The sequence below is a fragment of the Lutra lutra genome, chromosome 6 (assembly GCF_902655055.1).
Source record: "Lutra lutra chromosome 6, mLutLut1.2, whole genome shotgun sequence".
Taxonomy (NCBI): domain Eukaryota; kingdom Metazoa; phylum Chordata; class Mammalia; order Carnivora; family Mustelidae; genus Lutra; species Lutra lutra.
In genome coordinates this window covers 54,050,212-54,066,588 of record NC_062283.1, presented here as the reverse complement: position 1 = coordinate 54,066,588, position 16,377 = coordinate 54,050,212, and the positions used below count along the sequence as shown (strand labels likewise).

The following is a 16,377-nucleotide window of genomic DNA, read 5'->3' as shown; positions in this document are numbered from 1 at the left end:
GACTGACACTGTTGCTACTAGGTAGGTGGCAGGGCAGAGGAAGGGTTAATAGGGAAAGTTTACATCCAGTAGTTAGAAAAGTAGGAGCTAGAGCCTCTCTCTGCCTCCTTCCCTTTCCCCTCAGTCTTACTAAAAGCTCACCTGCACCCACCAGACACTAGCCCTCCTTGGAGTTTTCCATCTTTTACTAAAGTATTGAAGGATGAAGCAAATTCTCCCGGACAGATCCCTGCACTATGGACAGATTTCCCGGTTGCAGCACATCGAGAGGGTAACCAACTCACCCCGCTTTGCCTGGGACCTCCCTGAGTTCACGCACCAAAAGTTCCACAACCTCATTTTAAACTGAAAGTCTCATGTCCTTGGGAAACCCTCAGCCCCAAGGAAACAGGAGAGTTGCCCCCACAACCCCGGCCTGTGCAAAGCACTCTGCAGAGGGGAAGTGAGGATGACAGGTGGGCGCTCGAGGTCTGCACAATCCAGTTGGTGGGGTGGGTGGAGAGGAGCTGGAGCAGCTTAGTGTTACCTGAACTGCAAAAAGGCCAACCTTCTCAGATCAAAGCCCCTTATGATTCCCCTGAAGCCACTATTTTAAGCCCTAAAATTCAAACCAATAAGCACCGAGTTCAGAGAGAATATGCTCTTTCACCCTGAGCACCCCATATCATCTGGCCCCTGCTTGGAAACCACCGAGAAATTAAGAACAAGCTTGCCCTGTTTCTGTGCAGAGATGAGGCAGGCAGGCCTCACAATTCACTCTAGCTGGGCAAAGTCAAGCCAGAAGTGAGCTGTGCCTTTGAGCAATGAGCCTGTGGCAGGAAATGCTGCCTTTTAAAAGAATGTTCTAGGGACGCCTGGGTGGCTCAGTTGGTTAAGCGGCTGCCTTCAGCTCAGGTCATGATTCCAGCGTCCTGGGATCGAGTCCCGCATCGGGCTCCTTGCTCAGCAGGAGCCTGCTTCTCCCTCTGCCTCTGCCTGCCATTCTGTCTGCCTGTGCTTGCTCTCTCTCCCTCTCTCTCTGACAAATAAATAAAATCTTTAAAAAAAAAAAAAAAATTATAAAAGAATGTTCTAAGCCACAGTTCTTTGACCAGAAAATAAAACTATTTATGACAAAATGACAAAGATCCAAGACATTAAGGAAAGTAGTTTTATGCTCTAAAATCATACATTAACACATATAAGCGTGGGTTGCTCCTGACATTGTTACAACCTGGCTGGGTTGTTTTTAACTGGTTGCGTCCCTCAGAAGGCATGGAGAGATCCTTGGTTTCCATGGCACTAACCTACAATCCATGAGGTCAGTGTCGATCAGACCCACTGCCCTCGGTCTACCCCTCCTGCTTAGACAGTAGTTGGCTTTGCATGCTGGCCAAGGACCCAATTGTACCTCACTCCACAAACATTTGTGTACATAAGACCTATACTTTGTATTTGTAAATGTTTTTTACTTTTCAAGGTCCTTTCCCATCTGTTCACTCATTTTAATCTCACACAAAAGTAGGAGGCTGGTGAATCAGGCATCATTAGGCCCACCGCATAGCTAAACAGCAGGGAGAGCTTAGAAGAAGCAGGAGGCTGAGCTACTGAAAATCCCCGTTTGTATCCAACTCTCCCTCTTCCCTTTGGAAAGCCTTGGACAAGTCACTCTTCTTCAAACCACCATCATCTCACCTCAAAAAACTGGGACAGGAATTCCACCTTTGGGTCAGCTCTAGGCACTTAGGGAGTGCAACTCCCCAGATGAGGTACTCAATAATGATACCATGCCCTACCGTACATTGTTATTAGGAAACGGCCTCCATAAAAGTAATCGAGACTCCTAAGTCACACATCTGACTTCCGCAGGACAAAAACCCAGGCCCGTGTCCTAATTCCCAACCTAGTGTTGTTTTCCCTGGACCAAATTGTTCCAGTGCCCCAGTGACTGACCCAGTTATGCTGACACCCTCAGCCAGCTATGATCCTTTATGTGGCAAGTGACTTCATTTAAGGGCTCAAAAGTCTATAGGTCATTAGAAAAAATGTTGATGACCGAAAACAAAACCTGTGACCCACAGGGGGTATGGAATTTATCACGTGACACGACTGCATTCCTTGCATCTCGGCAAGCATGCTAGCATCAGAGGGTCAGGGGCTGGGTGGGGCGCTCCCCAGATTACCAATCTCTGAAGCTCTGGAAGGTTCCACAGCAACCAGTCTGGGCTCCACGTTTAGGGAAGAGGGCTTCTCCACTGGCGTTGATGGCACGACCAGAAGGCCTCACCACCACGGAGAGCTGATGCATTCCGACCGGCAGCAGGTCTGTCTGACAGACCACGTTTGTTTCGTTTGAGGAAAAGAACTCTTGCAGATCGTTTTGTTCACCGTAACCCTCCACGGCCTTGGGGTCCCCAGAGAAACTAGTTCCAAAAATATAAACCAGTAGGTGGATGTCACCATCTTAAAGAAGAAAAATAATAAGTAAAAGAACAAAGTCATCTCTCAATGCTGTAACTCCATTTAAGAGAACTCTGTCTAATGTCAAATGTTCATTCCCTCTCACCTTCCCTCCCAAATTCAAGGAGTTGAATGAGGACTCCAGTATTGGGCATCTATATTTATTATTGCAATGTACAGCCCCCATCTGAAGTTTTCTCAAAACTAGGAATAAGAGAACACTACTCAACTCTTTAAAAATGATAAAAAAAAAATCAAAATAAACATTTCAAAACAGGGGACAAAGAGAATAAAACATTTTAGGTCATCAAATCCCCAACTGTCTCAGGGCACCTGGGTTGGCTCAGTTGATTAAGTGTCTCACTCTTGGTTTCAGCTCAGGTCTCATGATCTCAGGGTTGTGAGACTGAGCCCCACATTGGGCTCCACACTCAGTATGGCACATGCTTGGGATTCTCTCTCTCCCTCTCCCCCCGCCTCCCGCCCTTCCCCTGCTCAGGTGTGCAGTCTCTTTTGCTCTCAAAACAAAAAACACCTCCACCCTGCCTCCATTTCAAACCATAACCATATTATTTAGATTGAACAAAAAATATACTACTGCTGTATCACTTAATATCCACCCCATGAAACGGATGCCCCTCCTGTCCACCCATCACCAGGTACTTGCCTCTAAGAAATCACTGAGCCTGAAGTCATGACCGTCTCAATGCCAACTCACAAATCATACCAAGGGAATACCACACTGAGTGGACCTGGGGAGTTGACTCTTCGAGGTACTGGAAAGAACAGGAACCTGAGCAATGGGCAGGTATGTCATTCACACGCACAACCACCTGAAAAAAAGGCAGAATAATGTAAAGGCAAATGTATGCATTTCATGTGCTCAAGAGTACTCAGAAAGCACTTATGAAATTTGCCCAAATTAACATGTTTGACTCTTTCTTCTATTTCTCAGTAACAAACCCTAATGAATGATTCAAAGCATGTTAGGGCTTTCTTAAAATGATGGCTGTTATGCTGGAAACTTAACATTTCTATAATCAAATATGGTAAATCTTGAGTAAATTTCCTCTCTGTAGTAAATTTAAGAAAATTCAAACTATCCAATGACTTTTATCACTCTAGATTATGTTCAACTAGATATCTGTGAAAAGTCTTTTCTTTGCTGGTACATGCCAACAAAGGCAGGCACCTTCCTTGCATTGTACTACATGGATATGCAACTGGAAAATAGTCTACCTGGGCCTTTGGTTTGGGGGTCTTTTGTTCTAAAAATGGTAGGTCCCCAATAAGAGACTACATGACTCTTCCTTTCACTGTTACTAATGTTAATGTGGTAGAACTCTACCATACGTGGAGATGGTGAAAAAAAAATAGGACCTGTTTGATGCTCTACATATAAAATATAGATTAAAAGCACACACTCTATTTATAATACTGTTTGCTTATGGAGGGAAAGGGTGTGGGGATGGCATGAAGGCATACATGATAAAGAACACTTCAATGTTATTATGTTCTCTTTTATTCATAAACACACAAAAAATATAATCTATCAAAATGGTGGCCATTATTAACCTTTGGTTTGGATACCCAGGTGTTGGTTACATTATTCTTTTGTAGTTTTCACATTTTTAAATTTCTCAAATTCAAGCAGATGACCTATAACAGGACTATGGGCAGACGGAAAGATATAAAGGACATTTTAAGGAGAAAAGGCATGGACTTAGCTCATTTACTTTCCAGTGCCACTGCGTGGAGGTAACAAATCCTATGTGACTATCGAGGTTCGCCATTTTGGGGACCATAATCACAGCATCAATAATTATAATAATAGGATACTGTGTTTACAAAGCGCTTCTATTTTTCGAAGTGTTTTTCATGCACTGTGGAAGTAAAAAGGGGACAGCCATAATTGTCTCTGTTTTATGGAGTGGAAAACTGATCCAGGATACTGGGCTGAGACCCTTGGAAGTGGTGCTTGTACTCTGGGCGGCCCATGCACTCTCACCTGAGAGTGTTGGTTGGTGGTAACCAACATGTCTCCAAATATGGGTCCAAGAAAAACTCCACCATCATACACCACACGCATGGCTGCAGCAGGGTCCACTCCAGTCAGATTTGCATCAGAGACCTGAGATGGTTACATTTCTGGTGAATTCTGTCACAGAACAGAAGTCTAATCTAATAGAAGTCTAAACCTCATGATAAAGGGTCTCTCACATTTCAGGTAACCAGATGCTAGAAAGTGAAGGTGACACTGGGGTGAAGCCTAGAACCTAACTGTAAGTAACAGTTAATGAAAGCCCCTAGTAGACTAGAGGAATATTTATGTGCCAGTAGAGCTGCAAAAAAAAAAAAAAAAAAAAGGCACAAAAACAATCTTCTGTCTTGAGATATTCTCCTTTCTATGTGCTTTTCTATTTTATATGTTTGCAATCCAAAATAATAAAATAAAAGGTTAAGGGGAAAAGTGCTATGAGATGACTCTCGTCCATCCTCCATCTCTACCCCAGTATTCTGTTTGAAAACCAGATGACCCAATACCATATAACGGGGATATAAAATTTTATCTTGGGTTTCATTTTTATAATAACCAAATGCTAGATGATCATTAGATTATTTTTTTAAACCCTAAATATGCAAGAGCATCTGGTTTTGTCATTATCCAGAGACAGCAACTCCTTTTCGAAACTTCCTTCTGTTGTGCCATCTGCCTCCATGATAATCTAAGTCAATCACATCTGCTTAAATTATCCAATAACAGATTGTAGAATCATTGTACGATGGACACTGACCAACAACTTCTACCTACACTGAGTTAGGGAAGAAGACATTGGGTTTAAATTGCTTATCAGCAATTGAACGTATGAGATTTAAAAACATGCCTTGAAAACTTCCCAAATATTTGAATATTCAAATAAAATTAATAATTCATGACAGTTTTCACCCATATAATTCTGATTTTTCTTTTAACAAAATTGCTCCTGGATGTCAAATCCACAGCACTAGCATACATACCCTAATGAAATTGGGCAAATCTCCAACTTGGGTGGACCAGGAGAGGGTCCACACATGTTCGTAGCAAGACTTTAGATCCTCTGTCACAGCGAAGTCACTGGCGTTGAGGTACCTAGATGTGAAGTTATCAGCATTGTTCTGTAAAAGCTTGCGAAGGTCACTAGCTGATACATGCACGGGGACATCTGTGGAATAAGGTTTTGATATAAACATACAAGATACTAATTACTCCACCACACCGGGTTTCCTCATTAAAATAACAGAGAATAAATGTAAAGAAGCCACTAATTATAGAGGAGACCCTCAAGTTCAAAATGTGCCTTTGAGTCGCAGAACCGGAGGGAGAAGGGTCAGAGGGGAGCAGTATGTCAGCGGAAGTACCTGAGGCAGCCTCTGCGGAGGAGCAGAAGGAAATGGAAGATAAAGTGACTAGTCCAGAGAAAGCTGAAGAAGCAAAATTAAAAGCAAGGTATCCTCATCTGGGACAAAAGCCTGGAGGTTCAGATTTCTTAAGGAAACGATTACAGAAAGCGGCAAAAATATTTTGATTCTGGGATTACAACATGGCTAAAGCTAAAAATGAAAGAACAAGCAGCTTCCTACTGCAGCTCCGGATAAGACAGAGGTCACTGGTGACCACATTCCCACTCCACAGGACCTTCCTCAACGGCAATCCATCCCTTGTTGCTAGCAAGCTGGCTGGCTGATTAAAAGAGCTGAACTGCATGAATCTTCTAATTCCATTATTTCTCCTTAATATGTTACTTCTCTGCTTTTATTTCCTTTCATTCACTCAAGTCATTTGAGAATGACAGCTTTGCAGTAGCGGGTAGTGTGTGCTGCTATTGTAAGGGAATATTCGTGTGTAGAGTTTTGATTAGTTTTAACAGTGCACTGATAAAGAGAACATGTTAGAGCAACATAAAGTAATCTACTTGAAAATAGTTGTATATATTACCTAACTTCTAGTATAGGACTGATTCAACAAGTAACAAGCAAGTTTTACAATTGTAATCTTTTGGCTTTCTTTAATTCATCTTAATTATAGCTTTGTATGTTACTCTTATTTAATATAACCTTTATTGTATTGATTTCTTCTGTATTTTCCTTTTGGATTTTGTAAAACAGAAGTTTAAGACCACAAGTTGGAAAGAAGGTCACATTCTTCAAACAAAAATAGATGGGGTTTTGAAAGATTTGTTTCTCTGTGCTTGAACTTGAATGGCCTTAAACCTGTTTCAGCTTTAACAATAGATTTTACTTGGGCAATATTTGCCCATTCTGGTGTAACTTATGTGACTCTAGTGCTTAACAGCTGCTGTTGAAGCTAGTGTTCTTACTCAGTTCTGTAGTGTTAGAATATCCTTTGTTGAAGATGTGAATGAAGTGTGCATGTGCATCGACTGTTGAATTCACTTTTGTGCCATTTTTGTAAATACAATAGTTTTGCACAACCTCTCACAAATGTCTGTATTAATTTCACATATTAAAAAGTAGATGATGTGCCAACCAGAAGCACAAGAGTTCCTACACAAAACTCTGTATGTCATTAGAGCTTTTGTATAGTAAGAGTAGTTTACAATCTTGGGCTTATAGAATACCAAACAAATCTTTGCTTAGTCTGTCATAGACTTAAGCTTTTTCATTTGTTATTAATATCCATGACATTCAGTGGCCTTGTGCAGATATGATATGTTGCTTAGGCATATCTTTGTCCTATGCAGAACATTTCATTTTGACTTTTATGAAAATTGCAATTCATGTAATTTATATAAACTTTTTTAATGTAGAAACTTTTTACTTCCACAGTCAATTTGGGGACACTAGAATAAAAAAGCTTCAATACTCTGCCTCCTATGGCCCCTCCCTCCTTTTTTTCCTTGCTTCTTTGACTCAAATCGTGCTCGGCTGTGCTGTTTAGTCTGTTCTGAAGCATAGGTGTATATCCTCACTCTTGAAATTTGCTCTGCTGAATGCTATATTTTATAACAGAATGATGTTTTTCTTATAATTTCTCAGTTGTTAATTAACCACTCTTAATCCTGTATTATTACTAATATTTGACACTTGTTTAAATAAAAGGAACTTTATACTGAAAAAAAAAAAATGTGCCTTTGAGTGAAACCCCAGCCCAGTTAACCATGTGTTTCCTAAGGCAAACACAAGGAGATGCCTACTTTTTATATTGTGATACCTTTAATCAGTGTCCCATCTCAGAGCAAGCGGAGAGCATCGTCCCATCAGACAAAGCCTTCTCTACTGTCAACTCCAAATATACACTCCAGGCCCCTGGTAATGCCTGAAAGCTTAATTAAATGGTGGGTTTTCCCTGGAAAAATTTAGCTGGCCCTGTGAACAGAGAAAAGTTGGCCACCTTTCACAGGGAGTGGGGGAGGCTCACAGCAGCTGACACCCATAAAAACTTAGCCAACCCAGCTGAGGAATGTTGGCATTGAACTTTGGTTTCTCTATTAGAATTCTTTTAAGCCCAACCACCTGCTTCCCATTCCACATCCCCACAGAAAAATAACAGCGCTCTGTGCTTAAGCCCTGCTCGTGTTTGAACCCTGGTTCTTGCTTTACCAAAAGTTTCCATTTCATTAGCTACTCCCAAAAGTCCCAGGAGGTGGGCCATTTAGGTATCCTAATGCCTACTTTAGAATGAAGAAAATGAGACCCAACAAGATTCAGAAGCAGGCCAATCAAGCAAGACGGGTTTTCACTTAACCCAAAATGCCTTCTAACTCCAAGGGTCTTCCTCTTGAAGTCCACACAGTCTGGGAGGGTTAAGAAAAGACCACTGTCTTTCTAAAATGCAAACAAAATTCTTCTCCTTTTAAAAAAGGTTGTTCCACATTTAGATAATGTGAGGCCATTACCATTTCCCAAGTCCTAGTTAAGGCTGACTTCCCTGGATTGTTTGGCAGTGATGTGAAGGGCATCACAACAGAACATGATGGCAGGAAGAGTATCTACAGACAAGCTGCAGCTCATGAGAAGGGAAGCATGACCCAGGGATGGACTTCAGAGACACAGGGCGCTGTCACTTACTCACCCAAATTTATCAGACTCCAATAGCCCACGGCCTTCAGTTTGTCCTAAGTGGCCCAATTGGAGTTAAACCCCATTCCTCCCACCCGAGAAGATTCTTGCAAGCCCAGCCATCATTTTCTTGGGAGGACAGAGACTTTTGGGCCACGTGCCAATTTTTATACAGCCACACTTTACCTCTCCTGAGCCTCCCTTCTGATTCTCCTAGGGTTTTACCAAATAAATAGTGCCATCACCTCTATTCCTTATCCTTTGTGAAATGTGTGTATTCTTAAGGATTTAGAAAAGGTTCCACACCAATTACATCTGAAAGCTCTTTCTACACTTTTATGACCACTCAAATTCTCAATAGCATATGGTGACACCATGGAGTTTGACTTGGAAGGATGATGTCTACCACAGAAATTGGCCTAGGAAACTCTAGAGAGAAGAGGACTGACCTAATAATCAAATACCCGAGTTCATATCCAGACCTGCCATACTGGGCCCCATGGGTCTTCAGAAAGAGACATCAGTGTCCTAATCCCTGGAACCTATGACTATTTCCTTATAAGGCAAAAGAGTGTATCTTATATTGCAGAAGATGTGGTTAAGAATCTTGAGAGGAACAGCTTATCCTGGGTTATCAGGTAGGCCCTAAATGCAATCCTATGTATCCTTATAAGAGAGAGACAGAGGAGTCTTTGAGACAGAAGAGGAAGAAACAATGAGACCACGGCAGCAGGAGTGGGAATGATGTGGTCACGGAATATGGGCAGCCACCAGAAGCTGGAAGAGCTGGGAAAGAGATCCTCCCCTAGAGCCCTCGGGGGGGAGTGTGGCACCACTGAAAACTTGATTTTGGGTTTCTGGTCTCCAGAAATTCAAGAGAACAGATTTCTGTTGTTTGAACCCACCAAGGTTGCAGTGATTTGTTATGACAATCCCGGGAAGTTCCACTCAGTTTCCACATCCACAAAACTAAAAAGTTGGGATCCTATTAAATGATATGGTATCATTATTGTCCAGATCTTTAATTTTAAGAAGGCCATGTTCAAACGCTGGAAACTAAACAAAATGGCTTTAAGGCTGTCACCCTGCCTGACAATCTCTCAGGATGTTGTTTGCCCGAGAATGCCCCTAAAAATGAAAATGAGACACTGATGCCCTCCAATTGTCCCTTTACCAGGAATCTCTGTGGTAGGAAGTTGGATGCGGAAGTATCCTCCTAAAGGGGGGCTTGTCTTCTGTATCCTCTGTGTTGTCACCTGGACCACCCCAGATCCTTCTTGTCCTCCTTCAGTGGGCACAGAGCTGTGGCAGGTCAAAAACAAAGCCTTAAGCACAGTAACCATCCAGAAGTGCCACTCCAGACAGAACTTAACCCCAGCTCAAAGAACATGCAGTCAGCCATGTTTCCAGGACACAATCTCAACCTCCCAAACATTGGATACCCTGTCCCATCACAGCAGAAGAGGTACAGTGGAAATTTTAAGATTCTTTATTTAAAAAAGACTTTATTGGGATGCATTCATGGCTCAGTCAGTTAAACATCTGCCTTCGGCTCAGGTCATGATCCCGGGATCCTGGGATCAAGTCCCACATCAGGCTCCCTGGTCAGCGGGGAGTCTGCGTCTCTCTCTGCCTGCCTCTCCCCTGGCCTGTGCTTTCTCTGACAAATGAATAAAATCTTTTAAATTTTTTTTAAATATTTTGTTTATTTATTTGAGACAGAGAGATTGGGAACACAAGCAGTGGGGGAGAAGGGCAAAGAGAGAAGCAGACTCCCCTCTGAGCAGAAAGCCCGGTGTGGGGCTCGATCCCAGGACACTGAGATCATGACCTGAGCGAAGGCAAACACTTAGCCAACTGAGCCACCCAGGCATCCCAAATATTCGGATTCTTACAGAATGTTCCACCCTGTCTCTGCACTGATCCTGGGAACACAGGAACCCAGAATAAAAAGTGATGAACCCAGCCTCCAGCCTCCACAGCTTTGGCCCTGAAGCACAGAGTAGACAGAGAACGTGGTCTTCTCTAACCCATTCACATCATCAAGTGAGCAGACAGTGCCCTGTCCCACAGACACTTCCCCACTCTGTATCCGTCTGACACACAGGCCACTCCTTCTGGCCAACTTCTTAGCTGGTTCCTGTGTGCAAACACACTGGCCTGCCTAATCTTGCTTTTAATACAATAGATGGTCAAATAAATCATGACATACCATGAGACGGACTACCGTTCAGCCAATGAAATCATATTTTAGAAAAATCATACCATTCCCCATCAGTGATATGGGGAAATATTCAATTTAGGCCATTAAGTGAAATGGGCATGTTACCAAATATAGTGTGTAATGTATGGTCCTAATTTGAGGTTTAAAAGTAAATATTATACATATATATATGGGCATATGTATACAAAAACTGCTTAGAAAAAAGGGAGTTAGAATATGGATCTAACATATCAGTATAAGTTACCTCTAAGCAGAGGGATTATGAGTGACTTTTTATCTTTTCCTAAGTCTTTTACTATATTTTCCAAATTTTCAACAATAAATATATATGACCTTTATCAATATTAAGAACTACATGTTGATGGGATGCCTGGGTGGCTCAGTGGGTTAAGCATCTGCCTTCAGCTCAAGTCATGATCCCGAGGGTCCTAGGATCGAGCCCCCCATCAGGCTCCTTGCTCAGGAGAAACCGCAGGGAACCTGTTTCTCCCTTTGCCTCCGGCTCCCCCTGCTTGTGCTCTCTCTGACAAATAAATAAATAAAATCTTTTTAAAAAAGAAAAAGAACTGCATGTCGATGCACTTAATACAACTATACAGAAAGAGAGTGATGCCATCTGCATTGGGGGATAAAGTTAGCAGAGGCCAGCCCAAGGGGGTCCTGTGTTGCTGAGGCGGGAGGCTTCCGGAAGGAGTTAATGGACTTGAGGAAATAGGAGAAAGGAAGGCTGCCATTGTGAACCTGTTCAGAGTAACCCAAATCAGCCTCTAGCATTTCTGAGTTAAAGCGTTGGCATGGGGAATGCAGGACTGCAGGATGGCTAAGATGGCCGCTCCCCCTCCCCCACCGCTGCTCCTTCACTCCTTGATCCTGTTGATGGTCTGCACATCTTTCCTGCCCAGCGGGCCATGGAACACTAAGTCAAGGAGAGCAGACCACAGACTCAAGCTCTCTGTACCCGCCCTTTATACACCGCCCCAGCCATGTATGAGCAGAACTCATCTTGGCACATGTTAGAAAAAGATGGAAAGAAAAATGTTAAAGGCAGCGCATCTCGAGTCTTTCATCCCTATTGGGGTTTAAGTGAAAAATGAAAAAAACGAATTAGAGCACACGTGTGTTCCAGGAGTTGGGTGGATGGAGCCTGATCCTTGGTTACTGCTTTATAAACAGCGCCTAGACTCTGAGGTCTAGTAAGAAGCAACGCTTATGGGCCTCTAGTACCATCTGGTGGTAAGTTCTTAGCAACAGCTTTTTTTGTTGTTTTTTATTAACATATAATGTATTATTTGCTTCAGGGATGGGTACAGGTCTGTTATTCATCAGTCTTACACGATGCACAGTTCTCACCATAGTACATACCATCCCCAGTGTCCATCACCCAGCCGTCCCCATCCTTCCCACCCACCCCCTCCAAGAACCCTCAGTTTGCTTCCTGAGATTAAGAGTCTCTTATGGTTTGTCTCCCTCCCCAGTCCCATCTTGTTCATTTTTCCCTCCATAACCACCCCTGCCCTGCCTCTCAAATTCCTCATATCAGTGAGATCATATGATAACTGTCTTTCTCTAAAGACTCATTTCCCTTAGCATAATAACCCCCCCAAAAAAAGAAACAGCTGGGTTTTTTCCTTAGACTATTTCATTTTGCTTCGAAAAATTCCAATTAGATTAATATATGGAAAATGGAATGCGGAAAGTAAGCAGAATACAGTGGTAATGGGAAGCTCTGAACAGCAGAAAAATACAACTACTTAAAAACAAATTTACTAGAAATAAGCTCTCAAAGTGTAGGCCCCAGACCAGTAGAATCAGCGTTGCCTGGGAGCTCATTAGAAATGCAAATTCTCAAATTCTGAGGCCTCCCCTCAGAACTACTGAGTTAGAGACAGAGTGGTTAGGGCCCAGCAATTTGTGTTTTAACAAGACTTCCCAGGTGAATCCGTTCTGCATTGTTAAGACTGAGAACCGTGGTTTTAAGCAACAAGTCAGGTAGCTCTTCCTGATAGAAGTCCCACCTCTGTGTCCCCCCCAGGCCAACTAACAACCGTAAGAAGGGACAAGTGAGCAAAGACCTCTCCCTACCTTGCGGTGATGAGTGGGAGCTCCCGGCCGCACCCCACCAACCAGAAGCTGATGTTGTAGACTGGAGGGGATCCCACCACGCAGAGCGACTCTACCAGGTTGCCCCCGGGGCGAGCTGTTTCGGAATCTGCTTGAGAAACTAGAGACCAATGATCCCATCGTCAGCAAGCAACTGGTGTCTGCTTTTTTTCCCACGGGGAAAATCCCCGTGGCAGATGCTGAGTTACTTAGTTCTCAACCCCCACTTCAAGCAGAGATTCCCACCTGTCTGCCACTATGAGAGCAAAGGAAAAGGAGGCAGGAGGACGCGGCTTCAGACCAGAAGGAAAATGTGAGGTCATGGTTGAGTGAGACAAACGCTAATTCCATAGCTAAGTTTAATAAGCCCCACACCAGGCCAACGTCCCTCCCGACGCTATGCGATGCACCCCCACACAGAGAGGACCTACTGCAGCGGGACTGCTACCCCTTCCTCCTTTCCTCCCCAAGGCCCCTGGCAACTCTGGGAACCTACAGCAGATCCCCTTCAGAACATTGAGCGCACAGGCGCCCTCTAGGGGTATGTGAGCGCTCATTCACAGAGCGGGCTCAGCATATGCGCAGAAACAGGGCAAGCCTTCAAACGAACTACTGCGCAAATCCTGATTTTCCACTTGTATTAGGTAACCATTTGGCTGATCAACATAACCTAAGACTGTTTCCTCATTGGTTAAGTGGGAATCATAACACATCAATCTGCATGGCACAGGGAGTTTAGTGGGATGGCAGATTCAAAATGACCAGCATAATATTTTATGATTCTCTTCCCCTGGGTAAGGGACACATCTTCCCCAAGACTGTATGATCAGAACAGTGGGCAGTGTTCTGATCCACTGTTCTGTGGACTGTCCAAAGCGCAGCATCTTTGCATGACCCCTGCTAATTTGGCATGATACTAAGCACACAGTAGGTGTTCAATAAATGCTTATTTGCTCATCTGGGCACAGAGTCATTGAAGGCTTGGCTCTGGTGTCCAGATGACAACCCCCCCATCCCAGCTGTGTGATTTGGGACAAGATATTCAACCCCTCTTAGTTTTGGTTTCCTCATCTACAGAGTGGAGATAATAGGACCACTTCATGGGCTTCTGAGATCTCAATGAGAAGTAAGTGATAGGCACCATTACATACAAGGAACATTCATAGAGGAGAGGAGATCAGAGAATATAAAGTGTGAAGCTGATCAGATAAATCTCAGTTAAAAATGGCTATCGGGCCTGATTGTGGAGGGTTCATCTTGCCATTAAATCATCCTCAAAGCAAAGTCATCGCCAGCAGGGAAACTAGACAAAATGGGAGGGGGGCCTATTTCACCCAAGCCACTCCTCCCTTCCCCCCTGCCCCTCACCTCAACCCTAGGTGGTCCCACATACTGGAGCATTTGGTGGCTAAAGGGTGGGGCAGTGAGGAGGGGCTCTGGCTCCTGGACTTCAGGGGTTTAGAGAGAGTGGAAACAGAGTTGATCATCTAGTCCTGAGTTCCCAGTCGATGGTTCAAGTGCATGAAATATTGATCGCCTCAGCACTCCAGGAATCCAGATAGTGCTTAGGTGGGGGGTGGGGAGAGCAACAAAAGGTCCAGCCAGTTGTCTTGGGCCCCAAGAAATTCAAGTGGTTACCCCAGCACTCCATTTGAATATTATCATCGCCTAATTATGCCATAACATGAACAGGGTTTGAAATCAGTCAAAGCACAGATGTCCCCAAACACTTAAACCGGTGAACCAGGTAAGAAATGGAATTTTGATGAGTATCCTAGAATCAGGAGATTTCAGGGCCGAAAGTGAGACCTCCTGCCACCATCCCCCAATCTCTCTTGCCCTCAGCTCTATAACTTTCAGACACAAGACTATAAAGGGAAAAGGGAAAGTGGGCAAAAGTTGGAAGCCTCGAAGCCCAGGGACAGACTGCCCCATTCTGTCTTGGCTGTGGGTTTCTCTTCCCCTGAGTGCCCATCATACTTGCACAGCCTGGACTCCTGATGACAGCAGGACCCCTGATGAGCTCTTTGTCCCTAAGACTCATGGACAAGCAAAGCTAGGGGAGGTTGCTGTGCCTAAAGGAGATCAAGGGGGAAGATCATGGAGGAAAGGACTAAGCTTGAGCTCTGAAAGTTGAGTAGGAGGAATGTGGATAGGCAGAAAGCAGGACAAGCCTATTCTCATAAAGACATGGTTAACTCTCTCACTTTTCTGAGTCTGCCTTGAAGGTGTAAATGAGACCTTTAGCCCATTTACAGGACCAGATATTGCCTTATTCCTTCCAGCAATTTGCAGGACAGACATAAATTCATGGATAGGTGTAGAAATCCTGCTAACCTAATAATAATCATGATAATAGTAATAATAACTGTTTATATTTATTGAGAACTTCCCATGGTCCAAGACCTGTAATGACTTCATTACATTCTATACTTCAGTTAACCTTCACAGTAATTCAATAAGATGGGGTCCTGCTTATGCCCATTTTACAGATGAGGAAACAAAGCTTCTCAGCATGAAAGTGGTAAAATTGGGGTAAGAGCACAGAAGAGCAAGCACTGGATAAATGGGGGGGGGGGGGGTTAGCTAGAAAGATAGAGGGACCAAGGGCACACAATCCCAAACCAATCTTCTTTCCAGGACCAATCAGACAAGATGGGGAGTCATGTGTTTCCTCTGCATTAAAAGAAGAACTGCCACAAGCAGAAAAGTCTGAGGTCAGCATTTGATAGACAGGCCCCTTAAAGAGAGCAGATTCAATAATCACCTGTTATGTTTGTGTCCGCAATAATAATTTCATCCACATAGAACCCACGGGTCTCCTGAGACAGAGGGAAGAGGTCGATCTGGTGAACCAGCACAGGGGAGTTTACCAGAGCTGGCTCGAGATCCACAGAGCCACGCACACAGGTCTCCCAGAGGTCCGTGCAAGTGAACCGCCAACTGAAAAACAAAGCCCACAGCAGAACTGGGCCTCTCTGTGTGCACCTGCAGCCCCTTCCCAGAGAGCCAAGTTCACCAGCCAGAGGGCCTGCAGACTGTGCAGTCAGGAGAGACACTCCAAGAACCCCTGCACCCCAGCAGTCCTGTGTGCCATGGGTACAGGCATCCCATCCAAGACAAGCTCAGTGTGTGGTATCATGTGGGTGAGGCACACTTCAAGGCAGTCATTCGCTCATGACAATGTCAGCAGCATTTTTTCAGATTACAGTATAATTATGTATCTTCAGCAGGTCATACGTTAGGCTCTACCCACAGAGAAGATTAATACTCCTAGACTCACTGAGGTTTAAGACCACTTACAAAACCCGTAAGACCAATATGGAAAGAACACAAAATCAAGGGAGCAAGAGGCCTGAGTTTCATTGCAGAGTCTTTATTTACTTGCTATATAAATTTTGGTGACTGAATAATTCTCTGGGTCCCAGTTTTTCCTATCAGTAATGTCAAGGAACAGTCTCTAAAATCTCTCTCACATAAGATGTTCTATCATTCTATCCCCATGAAAAGTGTCAAGGGTATTTGCAAAAAGTATTATATTCCTAACAACTAAC

The 16,377-nt window shown here is 43.7% G+C and overlaps 1 protein-coding gene and 1 pseudogene across 1 annotated transcript in view; one reads left to right on the top strand and one right to left on the bottom strand.

Annotated features, from left to right (window-relative positions):
• The window catches only part of LOC125101596 (fibrocystin-like), a 269,137-nt gene that overhangs the window by 231,571 nt on the left and 21,189 nt on the right, over positions 1-16,377 (bottom strand). The window contains 8 exon segments of the mRNA XM_047731988.1: positions 2,163-2,217; positions 2,219-2,442; positions 3,167-3,272; positions 4,448-4,570; positions 5,458-5,642; positions 9,674-9,801; positions 12,806-12,944; positions 15,591-15,766. Of these exon segments, the coding sequence (XP_047587944.1) occupies positions 2,163-2,217; positions 2,219-2,442; positions 3,167-3,272; positions 4,448-4,570; positions 5,458-5,642; positions 9,674-9,801; positions 12,806-12,944; positions 15,591-15,766 (1,136 nt within the window).
• Positions 5,805-6,179, top strand: LOC125102239 (cAMP-regulated phosphoprotein 19-like; annotated as a pseudogene).